This window comes from Pezoporus flaviventris, unplaced genomic scaffold, assembly GCF_033815535.1.
Source record: "Pezoporus flaviventris isolate CSIRO_AGI_PZ_B2104156 unplaced genomic scaffold, CSIRO_AGI_Pfla_v1 ptg000097l, whole genome shotgun sequence".
Lineage (NCBI taxonomy): Eukaryota > Metazoa > Chordata > Aves > Psittaciformes > Psittacidae > Pezoporus > Pezoporus flaviventris.
The window spans coordinates 9,013,155-9,034,587 of NW_026892645.1; the positions used below are offsets into that span (position 1 = coordinate 9,013,155).

At 44.5% G+C, this 21,433-nt stretch overlaps 1 protein-coding gene across 1 annotated transcript; it reads left to right on the forward strand.

The window, feature by feature from the left end:
• The first annotated feature begins 1,332 nt into the window (after positions 1-1,332).
• TNFSF8 (TNF superfamily member 8) lies at positions 1,333-18,418 on the forward strand. The gene is made up of 4 exons (XM_061476673.1): positions 1,333-1,820; positions 8,345-8,390; positions 15,117-15,188; positions 15,715-18,418. The coding sequence occupies exons 1-4, from the start codon at positions 1,626-1,628 to the stop codon at positions 16,110-16,112; spliced, it is 711 nt and encodes a 236-aa protein (XP_061332657.1). The 5' UTR covers positions 1,333-1,625; the 3' UTR covers positions 16,113-18,418.
• The last annotated feature ends 3,015 nt before the right edge of the window (positions 18,419-21,433 follow it).

The following is a 21,433-nucleotide window of genomic DNA, read 5'->3' on the forward strand; positions in this document are numbered from 1 at the left end:
AGGGGCTAAAGCAACTCCTACATGAAGACAGGCTGAGAACATTGGGGCTGTTCAGCCTGGCAAAGCTGTGAGGAGACCTCAGAGCAACCTTCCAATATCTGAAGGGGGCTTACAAGGATGCTGGAGAGGGACTCTTCAATAGGGACTGTAGTGGTAGGACAAGGGGTGATGGGTTCAAACTGAAACAGGGAAAGTTCAGGTTAAGTGTAAGGAACAAGTTCTTTACTGTGATGGTGGTGAAGCAGTGGCACAGAATATATCTTGCCTGTTTCCATGGTGATGACAGATGCTCTGAAAAACACTACTTTGAAAATCTATATAAGCCTTTGTAGTGCTGTGATTTGATTAAAGATAGCAGTAATAACAATAAAATCCCAGGACTCCATAATGCCAGAGGGGTAAAGAAGAATTGGATTAAAATAGAAAGGTACTACCTCTGGTTTTGAAGTCCACAAGCCCAAATCAGAGGAAACTGGAGAATTACACCAACAAATACCTATTCTTCTGTTCTGATGTTCTTCCCAAGGCATCCCTTGTTACTCTCTACTGAAAATAAGATGTTGAGGCAGGTGAACCATGGCTAAAATCCTGTTTGGCCTCTCTGATGCCCTTTTATTACCAAAGCAAGAATAGCTGAGACAAATGATACTCCCAGTCATTTCGATCATGTTATACAAGAGAACACACATCTAATTGTGGAAGTTTTCAGAAACACCAGGAGTGTCTTTCATGTTTGACTGGCCAGAAGGCAAGGAGTCATCTCACATAGGAAAGACTGCTCCTTCCATACTGGAAACAAGTAGGAATGAAAGCAATCTCATTTCAGTTCTATGAGAAGTCCAGTGGCTGGGTGATAGTCCCAGGCTAGGACAGAGGAGAGGCTTGTGGACAGGATAGAAATGAGCATTAATTTGCTAGCTGCAAATAAGCCAGGGCAGGAAGGTGAATACAGAGACCCTCTGCAGACACATCCTAACATCATCGCTTTCAGCTACTTCGGTGTGACCGCTTTCCTCCTATGCCTCTGTCTAGAAAATGCTTCCTACTTCAGAAACATCTTCCTGACACTCTTCAAAGAAAATCCCACCCAACATCTCCAGACCTTCACAGGCACCAGTCACCAAACTCAAAGCCTGGGTTACCTCTGAGCATAGAGCTCTGGAGATCACAGCTCTGGGACGCTGCTGGGAATAAGAAGAGATCACCCTGTGCAACAGAAAGGCAGAGCTCCAGGGTGATTCAGTGTACTGAATTGTAGCTGCACTGGGTAGAAAATGAAACAGGATTTGCACAGCTCTCTGTTTCACAGAAAGCCAGTGGTGGGGCGGGGGACGGCAGATCTGGGTAACTGTTCACCCTCTGACATCAGAAACCTCCGATGCAGCACCCGAGAACGCAGCTGCAAAATCCCTGATCAAGAACATGAAGCTCCTTCCCGTCTTCACAGCTGCATCCTGCTTCACGCCCCCAGGTCCCCCTTTTTTTGTACTACGAGTGATGAAGGTTTTTTTCCGGATCACATGAGCCAGGATGAAGGGGGAAAATCCTGCCAGGAAAAGAGATGGGCTGCAACTTGAACCTGATCAAGGGGAGATACAGAGCAGCACCCTGAGAGCTATATAAGAATGGGCTCGGCACAAGAGCAAACACTTTTTCAGGCGAAGGACTTGCATGAGTCAGCCATGCATGTGAAGGAAGACTCCGTTTCAAGGGGGCTTGGAGCCACTAACAGAACATGTTTGTATTTCGTCATCGCTACCCTTGCTGCGTTACTCATCTTTGCATTAGCCACCATCATGGTCTTAGTCGTTCAGAGGATGGTAAGAAATTTCTTACTTTATTCATTCTCCCTTTCTACCCCTATCTCTCCTCCCCCCCCCCCCCCCCCCGTAGTGCTTTCCCAAAATTATCCTGTGGCCAGAAAACCAGCCACTGCCTCCTCTTATAAATGCACCCCCATGAAACAAAGAGGGAAAGAAAAGAACTTTCAACGTTCCTCCATGGGCAACATTAATTTCTAGCACGCAATTCCTCCTCTGTAAATGGAAGTGGAAAACTCACAATGTGAGATGCAAGTGACCCTCTGTCCTGCCTAGTTAGGACAAGAGGTGGAGAGAAGATGTAGTGCCTCAGTGTTTGCTACCTCTTTCTACATGTGTCTCAGTTCACTTCTTTGGAGAATGACCACTTTCTGAGGTGGTCTGGTCTGGTTTCTAGAGTCTACATGAATTCCTTTGAAATACTGATGAATTTCAGTAATGGATATACCAAGAGGCATCTCTGTGTGTGACACTGTGGATGCACCATGCTGTGGTGTGGCAGAACTCTCTTGAACTACCCAGGGCAGTGGATGTGGGCAGAGTAGCTCCCTTCTGCTCTCTTTTTTTTGTCAGTCCCATTCTTGGGTGGGATTTTTAACGCAAAACTATAGCTATAGCAGGGATGACTGAGGATGTAAGTGAGGCAAGATCTCACAGGGTCTCACAAAAACAGGTTACCTCTACCTACAGACATCTTTTCCTTCTTAAAATGAGGAAAATGGGTCTCAAGTGCACCTGGGGTTAAATGAGGAATCAGTGAGAAGTTACAGCCAGAGAAGAGGCACAGGTGGTTGTGAATACAAAAAAACTCATTTCTAATCTTACCAGGAGCATTGCCATGAACTTTACCGGAATGAAATGCCAGGTTAAACAATTTACAGGCTTTGAAATCTTACTGCAAATATCTAAGTGCTAAAGTACCACAACTATTCATAGACTAAAAGCACCAGTGTGGGGCTGCTGGAGGAAGTTGGCCAAGGAAAACAAAATACGATCTTTCAGCTCAGTGTTTTCTCTTAATAAATTAACCCTGTGCAATTTGTGTGCCTCTGTATGCACATTACCCAGAAATGAAACCATGAAGGCCTGACTGATATTTCTTTGTTGCACCTGAGAGGAGACATTTACCTGAAATCAGTGCTCTTCCAAAAGAGAAGCAGTTTGGGCACAGTGAAAATGAGACGTGGGGGTTTTCAAGTGACAAATAGTGGGACATTAAGGGAGTTCTTTAACATAACAGGCTGGATAATTACAGAATTGCCAAAGCTTCCCTATATAATGAGACTTTCATTTATACTTATTATGAAAGTAAGCATTAAATTACCTCTCCATCAGGATAAACACAGTTACACTATAGTTGCCAGAGGAACAATATTATTGAAAGAGTCAAGCTTTTCATTTAAAAGAGTAATGACATTATTGCAGCTGCTTTGGTAATGAGTTTGGCTGAAGGAGAAAGCAGGAAGCTGAGGTGTGTGAGGAACACAAATAAAATCAAGCATCAATTTTACACTGTGAGAGGAATTTGGCAGTAAAAGTATAACTTGTGTTCTTGCTCTCAGGGAGCTGAAAGACCCCCAGGTTCTGAAGCATCATAGTCATTCTCCATCCGTGCCTGGTTTTAAACTTCCAGACCTGGGAGCAAGTGTTGGTTCTGTGAGACAGGTTCCTCAAGAAACTCCAGGGCTTACTCCAAAACTACTTTAGCTCATGGTCACAATGTCAGTGTAAGGCTAGGCACAAACTCTTTTGGTAAATACAGTTGTGGCTGGGCTGAGCATTGTGTAGTATTGACTTCAGTAGTTCCACGACATGGAGTTTGGATGGTTCTTGTACCTGGAGCCCTGTAGACATTGAGTCTTACTGATGAAGGGATTAGAACATCATCAATTGGCTTAACTTTCTTTGTAACTTCTAAAGAGAGGACCAACATTTTGTGTGATCAGCCTCTTGGGAAGATCTGTTTTACTCTCCAGATGCTGTCAGCTGGATTATGTGAGTGGTCTTTGACCATGGGAGCAATGGTGGTAACTTCATGCCCTCCCTATGCTGAGCTAGCAACTTTTCCTCTGCTCAAAGGAGTGTTAGGTTAATGGGTCTTAGAGACAATGCAGGCCCTTGTGACCCATGCCTCAGGTACCACTGCATTAAGAGAAGGCTTCTGGTGGCAAGCAGTTCATACAGTCTCCTACCCCCACTGCAGGTATATGCAAGTCACTGCTTGTCTTCCTTTTGATGAATTTACACTTGCCTAGTTTAAGATGAAGGATGATGCATTAGAAAGTGAAAATCAAACCGTGTAGAAACAAGGCAATGGCCTCATCCAATATCTGGGTGCTCTGAATAAAAGGAAATCCAACATGAAAGACCAAAACAAAAAAAAAAAGCAACTATGATTCCAGAGCTTCTCTGAATCGAACAGCATTGAAAATACACATTACCACCCTCACAAACACACCCCCATTTTCCAATACGCCAAGAACTTTCCTTTACACCTTGTTTTTCAGACCTCAGCAAATCTTACACTGTGCTGCAAGGAATGCTGTATCAGACACCTAAGCCACCTACCTCTATGAACAAATTCTGTGTGAACGTCCAAAGTCTGTAATCTGGGACAGTCCATCACTGCTCTGGATCTTGTAGACTTCATATTTTTAACCTCCAAACTGAATGGGCAAATCTTTTCAGCACCATTAAGGCACCAGGGTGGCAAATGCCAAGAGCCAGTGCAGTTACTTCCATTTGCTGATCTAGTTTTCAAGGCTGCTGGAGTTAAAAATGTCAAATCCTTTTAGCAGTGGGGCTGTTGTAACCAGAAATTGCTCCTAGAGCACCCAGTACGATACAACCTATAGCACCTAGTATGATAACAACGCTATCAGTGATTTATGTCTGCTCAAAGATAACCTCGTCACGCACTGCCCCACTCGGTGCCTATTGGCCCCCTCTGGCGGGCAACCCTGACAAATAGGAAAAGGTGAAAACCCCAAACACCAGCTATTGCCCCGAAAGCAGATTTCCACTCGCTGAACACCACAGGAAAACCACTGAGGCATTTTAGATAAGAAAATGCATTGTTCCAACGCTTGCTGTCAGTGTTGTGTACAGTGACAGTCACCTGCTGCATGGAAGGGGCACTTTAATAGGGTTTGTCAGGACTGGAAAAGCTGCATTTCACACAGGGCTCTGTTTCATAGGATCAGTGAGGTTGGAAAAGGCCATTAAGACTATGAAGTCAAACTGCTCCCCAGCACTGCCAAGGCCACCACTGACCCATGGCACTGAGGCCTCGTCTCCACGCTGTGTGAACACTTGCAGGGACGGTGACTGCAGCCCTGCCCTGGGCAGCCTGTTCCAATGCCTGAGCACCCTCTGGGGCAGGAATTGTTCCTCAGCTCCATCTAAACCTGCCCTGGGGCAGCTTGAGGCCGTTTCCTCTTGTCCCATCCCTTGTTCCTTGCAAAAACGTAGCAGCCACCTCCCGTCTCCATCCTGCAGTGATGTGATACTCCTTACGAGATCAGCTGTGGGGACGGTGCTCCACTTCCTGGTGTTTTCAGTGTCAAGTTTCTAGCTTTTCCTCTTGGACAACCACCTCAAGTGCCACCTCCTGCCTTCCCGCTCAGCCAGAAATGTGTAATGATGGCTGGAGGCTGAGCAAGAGACACAGGAGATCCTTGAGGCTCTTCTTCAAGTGGCAAAACTTCCTTTGAGGGCAGCAGCCCAAAAAGCTTGTTCCCACAGAGCCACTGAGTGGACATGCTCTTGGGAGAGCCCTGGACCTTGTTCAGCTGACCCCAGGCCAGTTTATAGGGGCTGTGATTTGGAGGTGTGTTTTCTTGGGCTTTCTAGAAGCAGATACATACTCCAGTATGTTAAATGGTTAAATGACTACTCAGGGTTCTAACACGGAACACGTCCCTTTAGCAGCACCAATCTGACTCAGCCTGGGAAAAGTTCTTGTAAAATAAGGCAAAAGAAGAATGGAATAACCTTCACTGGCACCTGATTATCATTTTCTCTAATGAAGCAAACTCAAACCATGTTACTTGCTGAGAAAAGACTGAGATCCTTCAGCAGCAGCACCCAGCTCACTCCACACAGGGGGAAATTCATTGTCATGCACCCTGCCTGAGCTGGCACTGTAGAACTGAATTTCTCTAGGTTCCTGCTGCGTGCCGCTTTGCATTCCAAATCACAGCATTGCAAGCAAAGTTTTTGCTGTCAGAAAAGGAAGAAGTAGTGCCAGTAATATTTCAAAGCAATCTGTAAAGCTCTATTTGAATATCTATTCAATTGTCACTAAAATAAATTGCATTAGTATCTGCTGTTTCCACCCCCTGGGAGACTTCTCAGGTGAGAACACAATACATTAGTTCGTTTCTGTTGTCCTGACTCCAACGCAAGCTGCGAGCCATCAGCCTTGTCCTGCAGGCCACCTCCAAGGGAGGTGCAAGATGAACACCTCATTGATGAAAAGGGTTCAATCAGTTTACCAAACACTTCTCAGCTGCCTGCTTTCATTTAGCATAATGTATCTGGGGACAGAGCGTCTCCATGCAGAAATGCCTTTAGCTCTCTGCAGAGGGCAGACATGCTCATACATAGCATTGAGAAGCAAGGCTTCCCTTCGCCCTGAGCGCATGTGAGAGGGATGTTCCAGTGCAAGAGTCCAAGACAGGAGCTGAGATGCTCCTTGGGAGCATTTTCAGCAGTCTGTTCTCAGTCCCACGTTTGATGATATGTGTGCATAGGATCCATAAAAGTTTGCAAGGGAGGAGCTCGGAAATGCCTGGTTTTCCAAACTACAGCTTCAGGTTCCTATTCTTCTAACCCAAAGACCTTCCTGCCCAGTTTAGGAAGATAACCTGGAGAATTATTATCTCCACAAATAACTTCTCCCCTGTCGTACATGGGTGTGGGGAGAGAAAATGAACAAATCACGTATTACAGATACCCACATCATGAAGCGCCTATGCCATCTGTCTGCAGGACACAGCATTTTGGTATTAGACCGAAAGATAGTGCTGCTTTGCTGGAAGCAGATGCGGCTTGACTCTTCAGCCACGGTTGAAAACATAGCCACATTAGGCCAATGTCTAATTAAAATACTGAAGGCTAGAACATTAAATACAACAAATACACACAATCTGACTTCTCTCACTGTCCAACCATCTTCCTTCTCCGTGTGTTATCCTATTTACACATGGAAATAGTGCTTATGGACCACTGTGAAGTTGTCTCCCACCACATACATGGTGTGCCTCATTTCTCTAAGGAGATATTACTGTTCTGCTAAATCTGGTACCAGCTTCCCAAATTTCTTTTTGGGCATATAGATGCCACTGAAACAGGCTCCCCAGGAGAGTGTTCACAGCACCAAGCTTGTCAGAGCTCAGGGAACACCTGTACAATGCTTTTAGTCATTTAACTAAATTTTAGGTAGTCCTGTGAGGAGCAGAAAGTTGGACTTGATCCTTCAGGGTCCCTTCCAACTCCAGATATCATACAATTCTATGATTCCATGCTAAATAAGGCCTGGCCTCATTCGATTACACAACTAGCCCAGGTAATTGGTATCCACATAAGAGGAGCTGGTTTAGGCTAGCCTGAGGAAAAACCTCTCCCTGATACTGAAGTCACCATGGGACTGCCTGCGTTAGTGAGTGCAGGAATATGACAGAGTTTCAAGCACTCAGGCACTCTCAGTATCTTTCCTCAGTATCTTTTCTTCCTGTTGGAAGAATTTCTTTGCTCCCTGAGGGCAATTGCTGGGTGTTTACAAGCTGTCAGTGACTTCACTTGTGTGGAGGTAATACGCAAGCGAGCACAGGTTTCAGGGTTGTACCTTTGGATGGCACAGAGGTGTGATGAAATAGAAGCAAGACCACAATGAAGCCTACCATATTCCTCACTTGGAGCTTGTTTCCCGAGATGTTCTCAGGCCACGCTGACTGAGGACAACTGCCTATTCTGAACAGTGGGTTTGCATCCCAGCAAGGAGTAGGAGGGAGGTGAAGCAGGACAACACCATCACTCTCCCACCTTGGGCTCTACATCTTTTACTTTCATCCAGCTACTAGCTTCCTGGGGGCAGATATTGACTTTCTAGGGTTACAAGTCCCATTCTGTCCTGCTCTCTTCAAGCTTTGCAAGCCACAGAGTGAGGTTTCCAGGGCTTCAAAAACCCAACTGCACTGAGAGAATTGCTTTCTCTGTTAGAAATTTAGATTTTCTACATTAGAAAAAAAGGGCTGTGATGAGGTACGCCTGAGGGTAATTTTTGGAGGATCGGCAGAGAGCTTCCCAGAGCTGTTTGCTCCACAGGAATCCCTCACTCACCTGTGAGGCCTTATAGGACCCATAAGCTCTGTAGCAGCTGGCACTGGCTCCCTGCACATCAGGCTCTGTATTGCCTACATGGCATGCAATAGAAACTATTACAATCCACTTTTAAAGCAAGGTTGTACTTGAAGATGGATGTAACTCATGGAATAACCATCCTTTCTTTGCTTCTTTTTCAGGCAGTGGATCCTGCCACAGAGGGCATTGCAAAACCATTCAAGACAGGTAAGATACCTAAACAGTACATGTGATCTGTCTCATCTGTAAGGCAAATATTGCCCAGCATCCCAAATAAGCCAATTACTCACATTTTAACATTTCAGCCTTGGATAATCTTTTAATCTGATACTCTTCTGTATTGGGCTTGTTTCATAGCTCACAAGTCTCAAGGTAGTCGCTGCATGTCCTTCCTGAGAACTTCCCATCATGCCTGACCATCTTTTTTTCTGTTTTAAAATTCCTGTAATCTGGGGGGATTTTCTTTTCCCCAGGACATCCTAAGCACATACTGCTTTCTATCAACCAAAGTAGCTCCTTACAACTTTGTAAGTCTTTCTTAAGTTTTTTAGTGGTTTATTGTGCATGAAAAGTTCCTCAGAAATAAAGCAGCTTCTGAACACAGCCCTACTCTAATGCATCCCAAAAGGCGCCCAAAAAGGAGCTTTGCAAACTCAGTGGGCTGCAAGGCATCAGCCTCTCTGCTCTTGGTCCCCCGAGATGGTGGAAAGTCCCCAGCGCTGGAAGGTGGTATGGACCCCGGAGCAGAGCCTCTCTCTTTAAACCAGCATAAACTCAGAGATGTCACCAGAACTGTGCTGGTTTTCATGGCTGTTTTACCACCATTAGGAGGAGATAGTGAAAGCTGTGGGTGTGGACCCTGGTCAATGACAGAGGAAGAGTCACAGATGCTGTATCTGTAGGTCAGTGTTTTTCAAAGCAAAGCATTGACCAGCGATACTGGTATTCCCAGGGCAGGGAGGAATGATCTCACTAACCCAAAAGTGCATTGCAATATACATACACGTATACATATATATGTACGTATTTTATACCATGCAACCTATGCCAATTGCTTTTTCTCCTCCTCACTAGTGGGCAGGTGCCAGGCAGGAGGAATGTGTTTTTTCCAGGAATGTACAAGATGCTGTTTTCATTAGCCAGAAACCTTTCTGTCTTCGGGTCAATATCAGTACAGACACCCTCTTGCTCTGAAAGCAGCTGTTACATCTGAGATGATGCCATTAGTGAGAGACAAAGGAGAGAACGATAGAGAAACCCCACAAGACAGGAACAGTTGAAAGCCGTTTGCAATGTGTATAAGGGCTCTATCAGCCTCCCCCTCGCTGCCTATCAGTGTTTGCTGTATGTCTCTGGCAGGGTAATAGAGCACTGAAGAGTGAGGGAATTACAACGGCCTTTTATTTTCCTCTTAAAATGTATGGAGCAGGGCTAATGGGTTAATACATCCCAGTGGGTACTTTACTGAGGTTCCCTTAGCAGGGAGCTCTACCATGTGCTGCCAGGCACTGCTTGCTGATTTCTAAGCAAGGAGCTGTGGTGACCATTGCAAGGTCCCAAGCAGCAGTTGTGGAATAGGAAGAAACAGAAGCATAAGAGATATTGCAGGGAACTGTGGTGAGGCTGAAGTTGCTGTGGATTTAGGTTTGGATTTGGGTCTGCCTCTCAGGCAGCCCTGATGCTTGTGGAGTGGTTTGGATGTATTTTGTACCTACCCTGTTCAAACCAGGGCTTCCAAGCCCTGCATTGTAAAAACTGGCAAGCTAGCAAAAAGTTAGTGTTGCTGAGTTGCCAGCTGGGTGCTCAGCCTTGCTCCAGCCCTGTGTTGGTACCTACTGGTGTGAAACATCTCAAAGATGCGAGTGGAGGACGCAGGACTGCGCTAGTGGGAACAGCTAGGGTTCACTAAGGCAGAGATTGCTTTGTAGCACAAAGGGACGGTGGTCTGAACACAGCTACATCTTGGAGTTAATCCTGTAATATTAAAGCAGGAAACCCACAATGATTTCATTTAGATCCCCAATGAGATTATGTTGTATGAATAGCTAAATGCCAGTGGGCACTAAAGCAGATCTACAGGTTTACATTCCTGACTCATCATTTAGTCCTCAATGGATGGGTTTGCAGGTATCCCCAAGCACGATGCAGTATCACCTAAATGTCTGTGCGAAAAAAGGCACGTCTCCTCCGATCCTCTGTGCTGTTGTCAGTGGAGTACCTGAGCAACAGGGGGAAAGACTGAAATTCATCATGAATTTTGTTTGTGAAATGTTCTTCCTGTGGAAAATATTTCTGTCATCCACATTTGGATGAGAGATGGAACTCATCCACATTTCATAAATATCAAATCATACATTAATATGGGAGAGACAGGTGTTATTGTAGGGTTCATTTTTTAGAGGGAAATCTAAGTCACAGAGAAATTTATCACCTGACAACATCTGGAGAGGTTCAGCCTTCATCAGCTCCTTGCTGTCTTCTCCAAGCCTCATTTCCCTATAAATGTAATCCTGCCCGGATGGCTTTTCTTGTTATTTTGAGCTGCAAAGACAAAATATCAAAACATCTTATTTATAAAGGAAAACCCTGCAGCTGCATAAGCACATGCTCACACACTGTTTACAGGTATCTTTTTCTGGTGGTAAGATCCATTGGCAGTTGGTGGGCAGAGCAGGAAAGGAAACCCCACACCCCATTCACAGTTTCAATGGGAAATAGGTTCCCAAATAAAACTCTGGCTTTGAGAAAGTACTGTAATACAGGTGCCATTCCCATCCTTGCTACCCTGGAGTAAACCAGGCTAAAGCCGGTGAAGCAAACAAGCCCTTCCAGATTTGCAGCTCTATCTGACTGCAGTTTGGCCTTCTGCAACTAAATCTGGTCTCTTCCAGCTTGGAACTGTCCCAGTGCAACACTAATGAAACTGTGAGTTGTTAGTCACAAGTGCCATGATGGTGGGCTCTTCAGAAGTAGATATTTCATGTTTAGACTGTAGAGATTTTTGCTTTCTCAGCTTCAGCATACGTATGTGTTTGTGTGCATATATGTGGAACTGTATGAGGTTCCGTCTACTCTGAGATGAGGGCAATGAGCTGTTTCTCAGTTTGAAACATTTTGCCAAGCCTGGGTTTGCAAATGCTAGAAAGAGAGCACAGGCAACCTCTGGGGCCAGCATCCAGAGCAAACTGCAGCTAGGCAGATTCCAGGTAGTCATAAAGGGGGCTGTTTGCTTTCTTAATTCATAATGAGATTATCAGTATTGCTCAAGATGCAGAATGTTAGATCTTCCACCTCTCCAATACTTAAAATGCAAGTTAGAGATTAATACATATATGGAGAGATTAACAGCTCATGAAATTATGTGGCCTTAGGCTACAGAAGCCTGAATAATTTTGGCCTTTATCTCTACATGTTTTGTGGTATCGGGTGTGCAGTGATGAGATTGTACTGAGTGCTTCCTAAATTTGGAGGACAGAAACGGATACTTCTAAAGTTTATGACTTTTGGAAGAAGGTAAAATTGGCAGTGAGTTCAGCGCCATTTCAATGCACAGGATCAGAGTGACAGTCCTTGGGCTCTCAAGGACCAAAGGCACTTGGTACATGTGTGACAGCATCGCTCAGCTGGCACAGTCCATCAGTGCCAACAAGCAGCTGTTTGCAGGACACTGAACTGGAAGGAGAGAGCTTAAGACAGCTACAGGGACTTCTTACAACAGCTGCTGAGACACAGCATTAAGCAAGTTCTGCTAGCTCTAGCGTGCTGACAGAGGTGTGAAATCATCTTGCCTAATTTTACAAGCACTTAAATCAACGCGGGGTATGGAGGAATTGAAAGCTGTTTGTTGCCAGCCTGTACTTCTTTACTTCATAAAATAAGTTCAGGTTCTTGTCCTGCTTTTGTGCCTGCTCACACTCAGCCTCCAGCTAGTTGTAATGACATAGATGCTGCAGAGGAATCCCATAGTAAGAGATGACAGCTACTAAGACAAGCTTCAGAAATCACATTTGAGGGGCTTTCCATGTCAGAGTAGCAAGTTTTTGCACTGTGGCATGCCACTTTCAGCTGCTGGTTTCACCGCCCTTTGTCTGTGCTCCCATTATACTCAACTGAAAGTTGGGAAAACTGAGGCAGTGAGGAGATTTCCACAGGCATCACAGGGATGGTGGCATCAGGCATCAGGAGTGCAACATCTTGCACCTGGCTGGCCGTAGCCCATAGATCCACGTGTCCCACAGACCTTGGGTTCCTCCTGGCTGGACAGGGTCCTGCTGTGTTTTGATGTTTCTTGTTTGTCTACAGGAAACCTGGAGAGGGGCTTTGGACAAGGGCCTGTAAGGACAGGCCAAGGGGAATGGCTTTAACCTGCCAGAGGGGAGACTGAGATGAGCTCTTAGGCAGAAGCTCTTCCCTGTGAGGGTGCTGAGGCGCTGGCACAGGGTGCCCAGAGAAGCTGTGGCTGCCCCATCCCTGGCAGTGTTCAAGGCCAGGTTGGACACAGGGGCTTGGAGCAAGCTGCTCTAGTGGAAGGTGTCCCTGCCCGTGGCAGGGGTTGGAGCTGGAGGAGCTTTAAGGTCCCTTCAACCCTGTCCATTCCATGGTTCTATGATGAGGCTCCTTCCGTTTTGCAGTGCAGGTGAGGCTGCAGCTCCTCTGAGTCCCATTTCAAAGTCCCCTTTGGCTCAGTGAGAAAAAGCTGCACTAAGCTCACAGAAATAGTCTGGGCCTTTTCCTCATGGTTGCACCCTCTGGATGCTCATCCTATGGTAAAGGGATGAGGAAGACAAGAGTGAATTATCTCCTGGTACTTTCTTTAGGGCAAAATAGTCTAAATGGCTTTCTACTAAGACTCCTTCCTTACTAGCAGGCTTCCTTAAAACAGCCTAGTCTACACTGTCAGACAACAAAACCAGTGAGGTCTCCTTGGTATTTCATCCTGAATGTGACTTTACTTTTCCTCTTCCTCTTGTTTTTTTTTAAGTCATATAATCCTATTGACTTCAGTGGGATTACTTCAGATTTACAATTACCAGTGCAAAGCAAATTAGAGGATATGATTGAATATATGCATCAATCAGGCCTGAAACTGGAGTAATTTCTGCCTCTCTTGGCTGGTGCCAAAATGCTACTTTGCTCCTTGAGAAATAAAACAAGAAAATAGTTATTAGCTGCCTTAGCAAAGTGAGAGCCGGAAATGTCACATCTTTTTCCATAACTTGCCTTCTCAGAAACACAGCTGATGTCATCAAATAAGTGCTTTATACACACACACACACACAACTTGCTGACATCAATAAATGTAAGTACAGCTTTGGAAATGCAAAGCGTGGCTAGCTCAGTGAGGGGCGAGTCTTGAGTGATGCCAAGACTCTCTCGAGACAGCTCATGACTGCTGGGGCTCCTGGTTACATCAGGCTGTTTGTAGAAAGTACTGTAATACAGGTGCCATCCTTGCTACCCTGGAGTAAACCAGGCTAAAGCCGGTGAAGCAAACAAGCCCTTCCAGATTTGCAGCTCTATCTGACTGCAGTTTGGCCTTCTGCAACTAAATCTGGTCTCTTCCAGCTTGGAACTGTCCTAGTGCAACACTAATGAAACTGTGGGTTGTTAGCCACAAGTGCCATGATGGTGGGCTCTTCAGAAGTAGATATTTCATGTTTAGACTGTAGAGATTTTTGCTTTCTCAGCTTCAGTACCTGTATGTACAGCATTTTGCTTGCTTCAGGAGACACTGCAAGGCTGCAACTCCCAAAGGCTGCTTGAGCAGCAGGGGATTTTCTGTTTTATAGGGTGAACTCTCTAAATGCCACTGAGTTTCTGTCCTTCTTGCAGGACGCTTGTAGTGGGAGCGGGCTCAGGGTGCTGATTATGCATGACCAGAGACTGCTGTTACCACCCTAACAGCTTCAGTTGGAAATAAGGGCCAGAAGGGTTTTCTCCTACCCTATGACCTCTCTCCACATCACTACAACACTACATTGACATGACTAATATCAGGAAAGTTGGCTTTGGTTTTTCTTTGGGGATTTCCAGCATGGTCAAGGGACTTTGATATGTGACTTGCTCAATCTTGGAGTGCAGTGACAACCTGTTTCCCTCTAAAGTGTTTAAACTGCTAAAAACAGAGACAGATTGCAATTCTTTCAAGACATCCTCAGCCTCCTTCTCCAACAGTGAGTGCAGAAGGTGCAACTTTACAAATCACCAACAAGGGGGACTTGAGGGGACCAGCTTCTCCCTGATCTATCCCTCCTGACCAAGTGCTTCTTAGAAATCTGGCCATGCAGATAATGCAAGGGTCTAGAGATCTGAATTCTTTTTTTGACCCTTAGTTTAAGGAATCCTGTAAAACTTCAGATCCTTGCCTCACTGCATTTAGTTGACTCCTTCTCATTCATGTAAGGAACATGAAATATGTTATCTGATGTCATGGAGTAGCACCAAGATGTACTAGAACTTAGTTTGGTGTATTAACCCATCCTTCAGAGATGCTGGAGATGAGTGACTCTAATAGTGATGTTATCAACTGAGTCACAGGATTTCCACAGTCATTGTATACCATGGGAGAGGGAGTTGCAAGCACAGCCGGGAGATGTAAAGAAGAGCCAGAGCAATGAGAAATAACCATCCACCCTGTCTGGTTGCAAACACTGGGATATACGCTGCTTTTCTGAGCCTGTATCTTGTCCCTGTATCCGTGTGCCTGTGGGCTGCACAGGACAGGGCAAACTGCTCTATACAATCACAAAATAACAGAGGAATAATCAGCTCTCCTGCATGCTACTCAAGCTACTGTTGCTTGTTGCTTTGGAGCTGCTGCTGTGGGATTTGTCCATAGCACAGTTCTAGCAAACACATGAGATGCCAAACGCTGACAGCTTTTTACAGTACAAAACCAGCACGAGTGGTCACTTAATCTGTTGTTTCCCTCAGGGAACACCTCCGAAGACTATTTAAGAATCCTACAGAACGTCCCGACCGAGGGAGCGGCTGCGTACATGAGAGGTCAGTGGGGAGTTCAGTGCTGGCAAGGAAAGGTGGTTGAAGAGCAGGCTGTTTGCTACTCAAACTGGGCTTAGTGGCAAGTGGCTTTTTGACCTAATGGATATTTTATAGGTAAAAACATTCCTAGCGTTCCTGAAATGCGGGTGTCTTGGGTAAAGCCCCTCTCTGGCCACAGAAATTCTGTTTTTTAACTTGATAAGGAAAAATCAATAAGTAGATACATTCTGCACACAAACACATGAATACACCTCTGTTATTTCCATTCAAGTATTGCAGAAGGCCATTTTGACTGCATCTCCCTGGGTTTCCCAAGGGCTCTGTAGGTCCTTGGAACTCTCTAACACCCCACTTCCATGTGTGAACTCCCAGTCATCTGGCCAGGGCCTTTTTTTGGAGCTTCCTATGGGAAAACCACTGAAGAGGTATCTGTTTATCAGGAAACACACTGCTGCAGGTCACCTAAGGCTGAATTCAGGTCAGTAGAGTTCAGCAGCTCATTTTAAAGTTTGTTTGCCTTCCTTTCTAGTGTTCAAGCAAGTAAACAGTTCAAAACTGAGCTTGGTTGAGAAGGGCATTTGTGAAGACATCCAGTGCAAGAGAGAAGAGCTGGTGATAAAGAAACAAGGCCTCTACTTGATCTATTGCCACTTGAACTTTTATTTCCCCAGCTGGTCAAACAGTCCCACCGACCTCAAGATAGAGCTCCTTGTGAATGACCAAGTCAACAGGCAAACGTTATCCACATGGTGCGCCTCCGAAACGTGCCACAAGAAGACTTTTAAGACCTTGTTCCAGCTCCATTTGACACCCCTTAATGTGAAGGACCGAGTATCAGTAACACTCAATCATCCTAAATTCTTAAATGAAATTTTTCTTCCCAATGAAAATGTTCTTGGGGTCTTGAGGTACAGTGATGACATGTGAGCAGCTCTCTGACTTCCCACTGCTGCCCAGATTGATCTTTCCCCGAACGAGAGTAGTCTGTTTTTATTAGGCAACACCTTTAGGAGCTTTGTGAGTATCCCAGAACAAACCCTAAAACACTGCAAAACCCACACCTGACAGATTCTTCTGGTGTGATTTGGGGTTGGATTGTTGTTGGACTACCCAGTATACAACCCACATACCTGACAATGGTTCCTCAAAGCAATACTGTGTAAACCCAGATTAAAACATAACCAGATTATGGGAAGAATACACAATATTGAGACTTGTTGGGTAATGGACCATTGGCAAGGTGCCTGTGCTCAGGAGATGGGGGAATCTTTTTAACTGAATTTTATGGAGTAGTATTTTGACATGGACTTACCAAAAAACTAACAATCAAAGCTTGTAATCTGGGTTTTCTTTACAAGAACCTTGAAACCGTAACTCTGGAGTAGGTTTATGGATAGAATGTATGAAAGCAAAGGCAACGGTATTATTGACTTTCAAGCTAAAACTCTGGGACAAGACACAGAAGATAGGGGATTTACAGGATATTTCTGTGCTGCATCCTGCTATGGACTTTGTGCAATTTATTTCCAAGTGCCTTCTTTTTCACTATTTAACCATCTTTTCAATTTAAATATTAAGCTGTTTGGGGCAGAGACTGTGTATATGCGCAATGCTCAGTCTCTGGTCTCACCTGGGGTTGCTAGACCTTTTCATAACAAATATTAGAACAGTAATCTAGTTGCAGATCTAGCCACATAGCTAAGCTCATCACTGTATGTTTTCCTTGAATCCTGTCCTGCCTGTTTGACAGAGCCCTGCATGACAGCAGGCCACACTGGTGTGGAAAGACACCTCTAATGCTTTCACCTTCTGAAAAGCCAAGATTTATATCTGAGGTCCAGACTTTCCCAAAAACAACTTCAGGCTTGGCTCTCAGCCAGGAGCTGTGGAGTTTGTGCAGTCCAGAGGACAGATATTATCTGAGCTTCTTTGGTTTAGTTGAATCCTTAGATAATGAAGGATTAAAGAGTAATCTCAGGCTCTCTTAGTCTATGAATTGCAGTAACACAGGTGTGTATTTGAGATTTAATTATTACAGTGTGAAGATAGGATCAAAAAGTTACAAAAGCTGGTACCAGTTCACTGCTTTCTCTTTTCCCTTCATCCCTGAGATCCTACTAGGGTCTATTTTCACTAGTATTCAAGTTTTTCCCCTTGTGTTCTTGTATCTTCTTTCCTTTACACGTCTAGAGATCAGTGGACTGTTCACATCAAAATATTTAGTCACAGATTTAGTTTCTAGCTTCAGAAACGCAGTGTCTTCTTATTCAAGCTTAGTTGATGTTGTCAACCGAGGTAGTTTAGTTTGCATGAGCACACTCAAAAATACTCCTAATAGCAGTAATCTGTTAACTGTGCTATGTCACCAGAAACTGATGGTACAGCATGGTGAGGTTTCATCCCATTGACCAGCTGACTTCAAAATACACAAGAAACTTTCAAAGCGCTCATGAGCAATCGGCAGGATTCATTGCTAGAGATACTGTTTTGATGCACATAGAATTATAGAATGGTTAGGGTTGGGAAGGACAAAAATTCCTTTTGCTATTAATGTGGGGAAAAAAGGAAACAAGAAAACTAAATCCATGTTTTCTTTCTTTCTTTTCCCCTTACAGAAAAGGCTTATCTTGCCTATGACATTATAACCTCCACTGAGGTCTTCTCACCTCCCTAGGCCCTATAAATCTTTCAAGTCTATGAATAAGGTTTTTAACCTTTGTCTGCCTTCACCTCGATGCACACAGTGGGTGCCCAGAGAAGTTTAAGCGAGCCCAGCAGCCAGGAATCATAGCTCCTGAATATAGAAAAGGCAGCTAATGAATGAAGATATGCATTTACTCACATGTAACGACCCACTCCCTTTTCCTAACAGCTTTGAATAGAAAAAGAAAGACCATTCTTAAAAAAAAAAATAAAAAAAAAATCAGTGCTCTGCATAGGATGATTTTATTCTATTATTTTACCAGATGGAGAAAATCCTAACAAAGCAGTGCTAAGCTTCTCAGCCCTAGGCTTTTTAATACCACAGGATAAAGCAATCTGGCCTCTACTCTGTTGTCTCTGAGAAATAAGAATAAATTATAGCCATAAAGAGAGCCCATTAGTAGTGTGCAATTTTGCCATCAGTTAGACAATGTTAAATTCCTTCCAGTGAAACAAGACACTGAGCCAGCAGCAGCCTCCATGCTTCCTGGCAGACTCCAAGACACTTCACTCTTTCATCCTTTTGCCTTTGCTTATTTCCTAGTGTTTTGAAGAAGGTCATTTTGGACAAAAATCCTATACTACAAAGGAGTCCAAACTGACTCTTCACACAGTGTGGTCCTTTCAGCAACATCAGCAGCAATTCACTTTGGGGAACAACCCATTTCCATGGTCTTATCTTCACCACATGCAGCAGATAAGCTTTTCTACAGGAGGGTCCTCACTCTTCTGAGTAGCACCTCAGCCCTAGAAGCCCTGCTCTGGTTTCCCACCACAGGGCTCAGCCCATAAGGAAAGGGGCACTACTGAAAGCCCTGAAGTCATGGAGAAACTCTGAAAACCCCTCCCCTTGCCCTCAGATGTGGCAAACGTGTGGCTTGCTGTGCATAAGCTCTATTGCTAACCTGACCAGAAACAGGAAGCATTGGCAATCTCACAAGCAAGTCTGCTCTGTTGAGGTTTCTTGGTCCATTGCAGACACCAAAAAAGCGACATCGTTAAACTGTTTTCTGCCTGGCTAAGGAGTATCTGTAGGTGTTAATGTAAGCCATTGTTTGTATATTGGTGGGTAGGAAAGAATGTGTGGTGTTGGCTTAATTCTGGCTGTTGTTAATTGCTAGAGAATATTTTTCATAGGGACCTAAATGGAAGATAAGTCAATGCAGTTCACTTCCAGCCAAGCTCACCCGGGGGCAGCAAATCAAAATCAGATCAAGTTTAGTTTAGATGATAGAGTCGGATCTGAAGTTCGCCCGAACTGTCAAGACTTTGAAACCAGGATTGCAATTAAACTTCACAAGGCTTGGTGACACCTCCCATGAAATTAGTCTGACCCCAGACTCCTCAAAGCTCAGATCTGAAAACCAGTCACAGCTTATCTGACACAGATTCATTATTTAGGCTGTGCAACTGCCTGCAGAGGGACTCGGGAGTTTTGCACTCACTTCAAGTCTGGTTTAGTTTCATTTCACTCTCCTCAGCACTTCCTACAGGCAGGAAATATCACAGTCACTGAGAGAGAAATCCTTCACTGCGCCATGGGCTAACCAGGGGCTCTGTGTTGCCTAAAAATGCACAGGAGTCCTATTTTAAAGATCCCACTCAGATCAATAGCGCATCAGCCTTCTTCTGCAAGGCAACTACCTGACTCAGCAGTCCTCTAATGCACTCAGATTCCTTTGGAGAGCAAACACCATTCTGCAGAACCTTTGCCACTTGCTCTTAAATTCCAGTTATTATTCTTTGTAATGTAATAGCATTACAAAGATACAAAAATTACAAGCAGCTATATTTTTCCCTAAGTGAAAGTAAGAAAGAGATTCTACAGCTCAACTAACCAACCAAAAAGTGAAATAAGTAAGAAGCCTTCACTCTGGGGGAGCTCTAGCTGGGCCTTACTCTCTGGTCTTCAAAGACTGGAAAAGGTACAACTTGTGTTTGGTATGAATAGCAAGGAAAAAACTCAAAGCAAATGCAGCTTCTGTCAGAGGAATAACTGTAAATATTCAAAGTCTCACAAACACTTGTGATACCAGGAGTTGCTCTCAGTGACCTCAAAATGTCATCCAGCCTCTGCTTTTTATGCTTATAATAGGTTCAATTTCAAGAGAGTATTATAGATTGTGAGGATACAGGGAAATATGTTTTGGAAGACAGCATTCTGCTGCCAGCCCCCCAGCCCAGGAGCTCAGCTAAAGCAGTTTAAATTCCCAGTTTCCCTTTCCAGTACTGATCCCAGGAGCTTGAAGATGTGGGATGGAGGACGGTAGAGACGAAAGAAGTGATCCAGGTGCTTCCAAGGAGAATGGAAGTGGTGAGCACCCAGAGCCCAACATTTGCATCAGGGCCACATGCAACCCCTCCACAATCAGCATCCCCTTTGGGATGCAAAGAGCTCACTGCAGGCAGCAGCCACCCTCCTCTGCTGTAAGACGAAGCTGTTGTACACCATGGGTAAAGTCATCAGTTCTTCCCGAGATGCTGTATTCCACAGTATTGGCGCACACCATTTCCCTTCAACCATGTTGACAGAGTCTAAATTTAGTATCCCTATTTCTCTCTATAGCCTGTGTGATGCAAGAGCTTCCAGGAGATGAGTCAGAGAACCACAAATAGCTGTCTAGATAAAAGTCAACTGCTGAGTCTTTACACAGACCTGTCCTTGGAGTCCTCAGTTTTCATTCAGTTAACACAAAACCCCAGAACGGTTGGGGTTGGATGGGACCTCCTCAGATCCTGTAGTCCAACTCCCTTGCTAAAGCAGGTTCACCCAGAGTAGGTTGTAGAGATCATGTCCAGGTGGGTTTTGAATACTTCCACAACCTTTCTGGGCAGCCTGAGATGCTCTAGTACCCCGATCATCTCTGTGGCCTCCACTGGTGAGGCCACATTCAGCCAGTTCTCAATCCACCTCGCTGTCCACTCATCTAACTCACACTTCTGAGCTTACATCCATGAGGATGTTATGGGAGACAGTGTCAAAAGCCTTGCTGAAGTCAAGGTAGACAACATCCCCTGCTCTCTCTCATCTATCCAGCCAATCGCTCCATCATAGGCGGCTATCAGATTGGTCAAGCAAAGATGATGAATTCAAGACAAATAAAAGATCATTTAATCTGTGGATTGATAATTTATGGACTCTTTCTACTAATAATTTATGGGCCCTTTCTACAGCTTCTCCAGCAAGATTTGTATGGAAAAACACAAATGGCAAGTAAAAAACTGATAAATTTATGGATGCAAAAGAATAAGATTTGTTTGCTTAGGTCATTTTCGTTCCCACCAGCATTTATTGCTTTGCTTGGACATGTCCAGACCTAATAGAGGGAAAGCAAGATTTTGGAATCAGGCACCAATTCAGTACTTTGGGTTTGAAGTGACTGTTTTCTCACCTAAAACTGTTTAAATATTTGACAATTTCATTCCTTCAGCTTATGTATTTTTAATGTCCTTGGGTTTCTATGATTCTGCTTCTTCCTCTCTTTGCATCTATTTTTCAGTTTCTATTTCTGCATAAAAGTGGATAAGAAAAAGCAACTAAATTG

Bases quoted from the DNA above. Each gene is read 5' to 3' on its own strand.
- TNFSF8 (XM_061476673.1), top strand. From the start codon at position 1,626: ATGGGCTCGGCACAAGAGCAAACACTTTTTCAGGCGAAGGACTTGCAT. The intron at 8,391-15,116 runs GTAAGATACCTA...TGTTTCCCTCAG, and splicing joins TGCAAAACCATTCAAGACAG to GGAACACCTCCGAAGACTAT. The intron at 15,189-15,714 runs GTCAGTGGGGAG...CTTCCTTTCTAG, and splicing joins AGCGGCTGCGTACATGAGAG to TGTTCAAGCAAGTAAACAGT.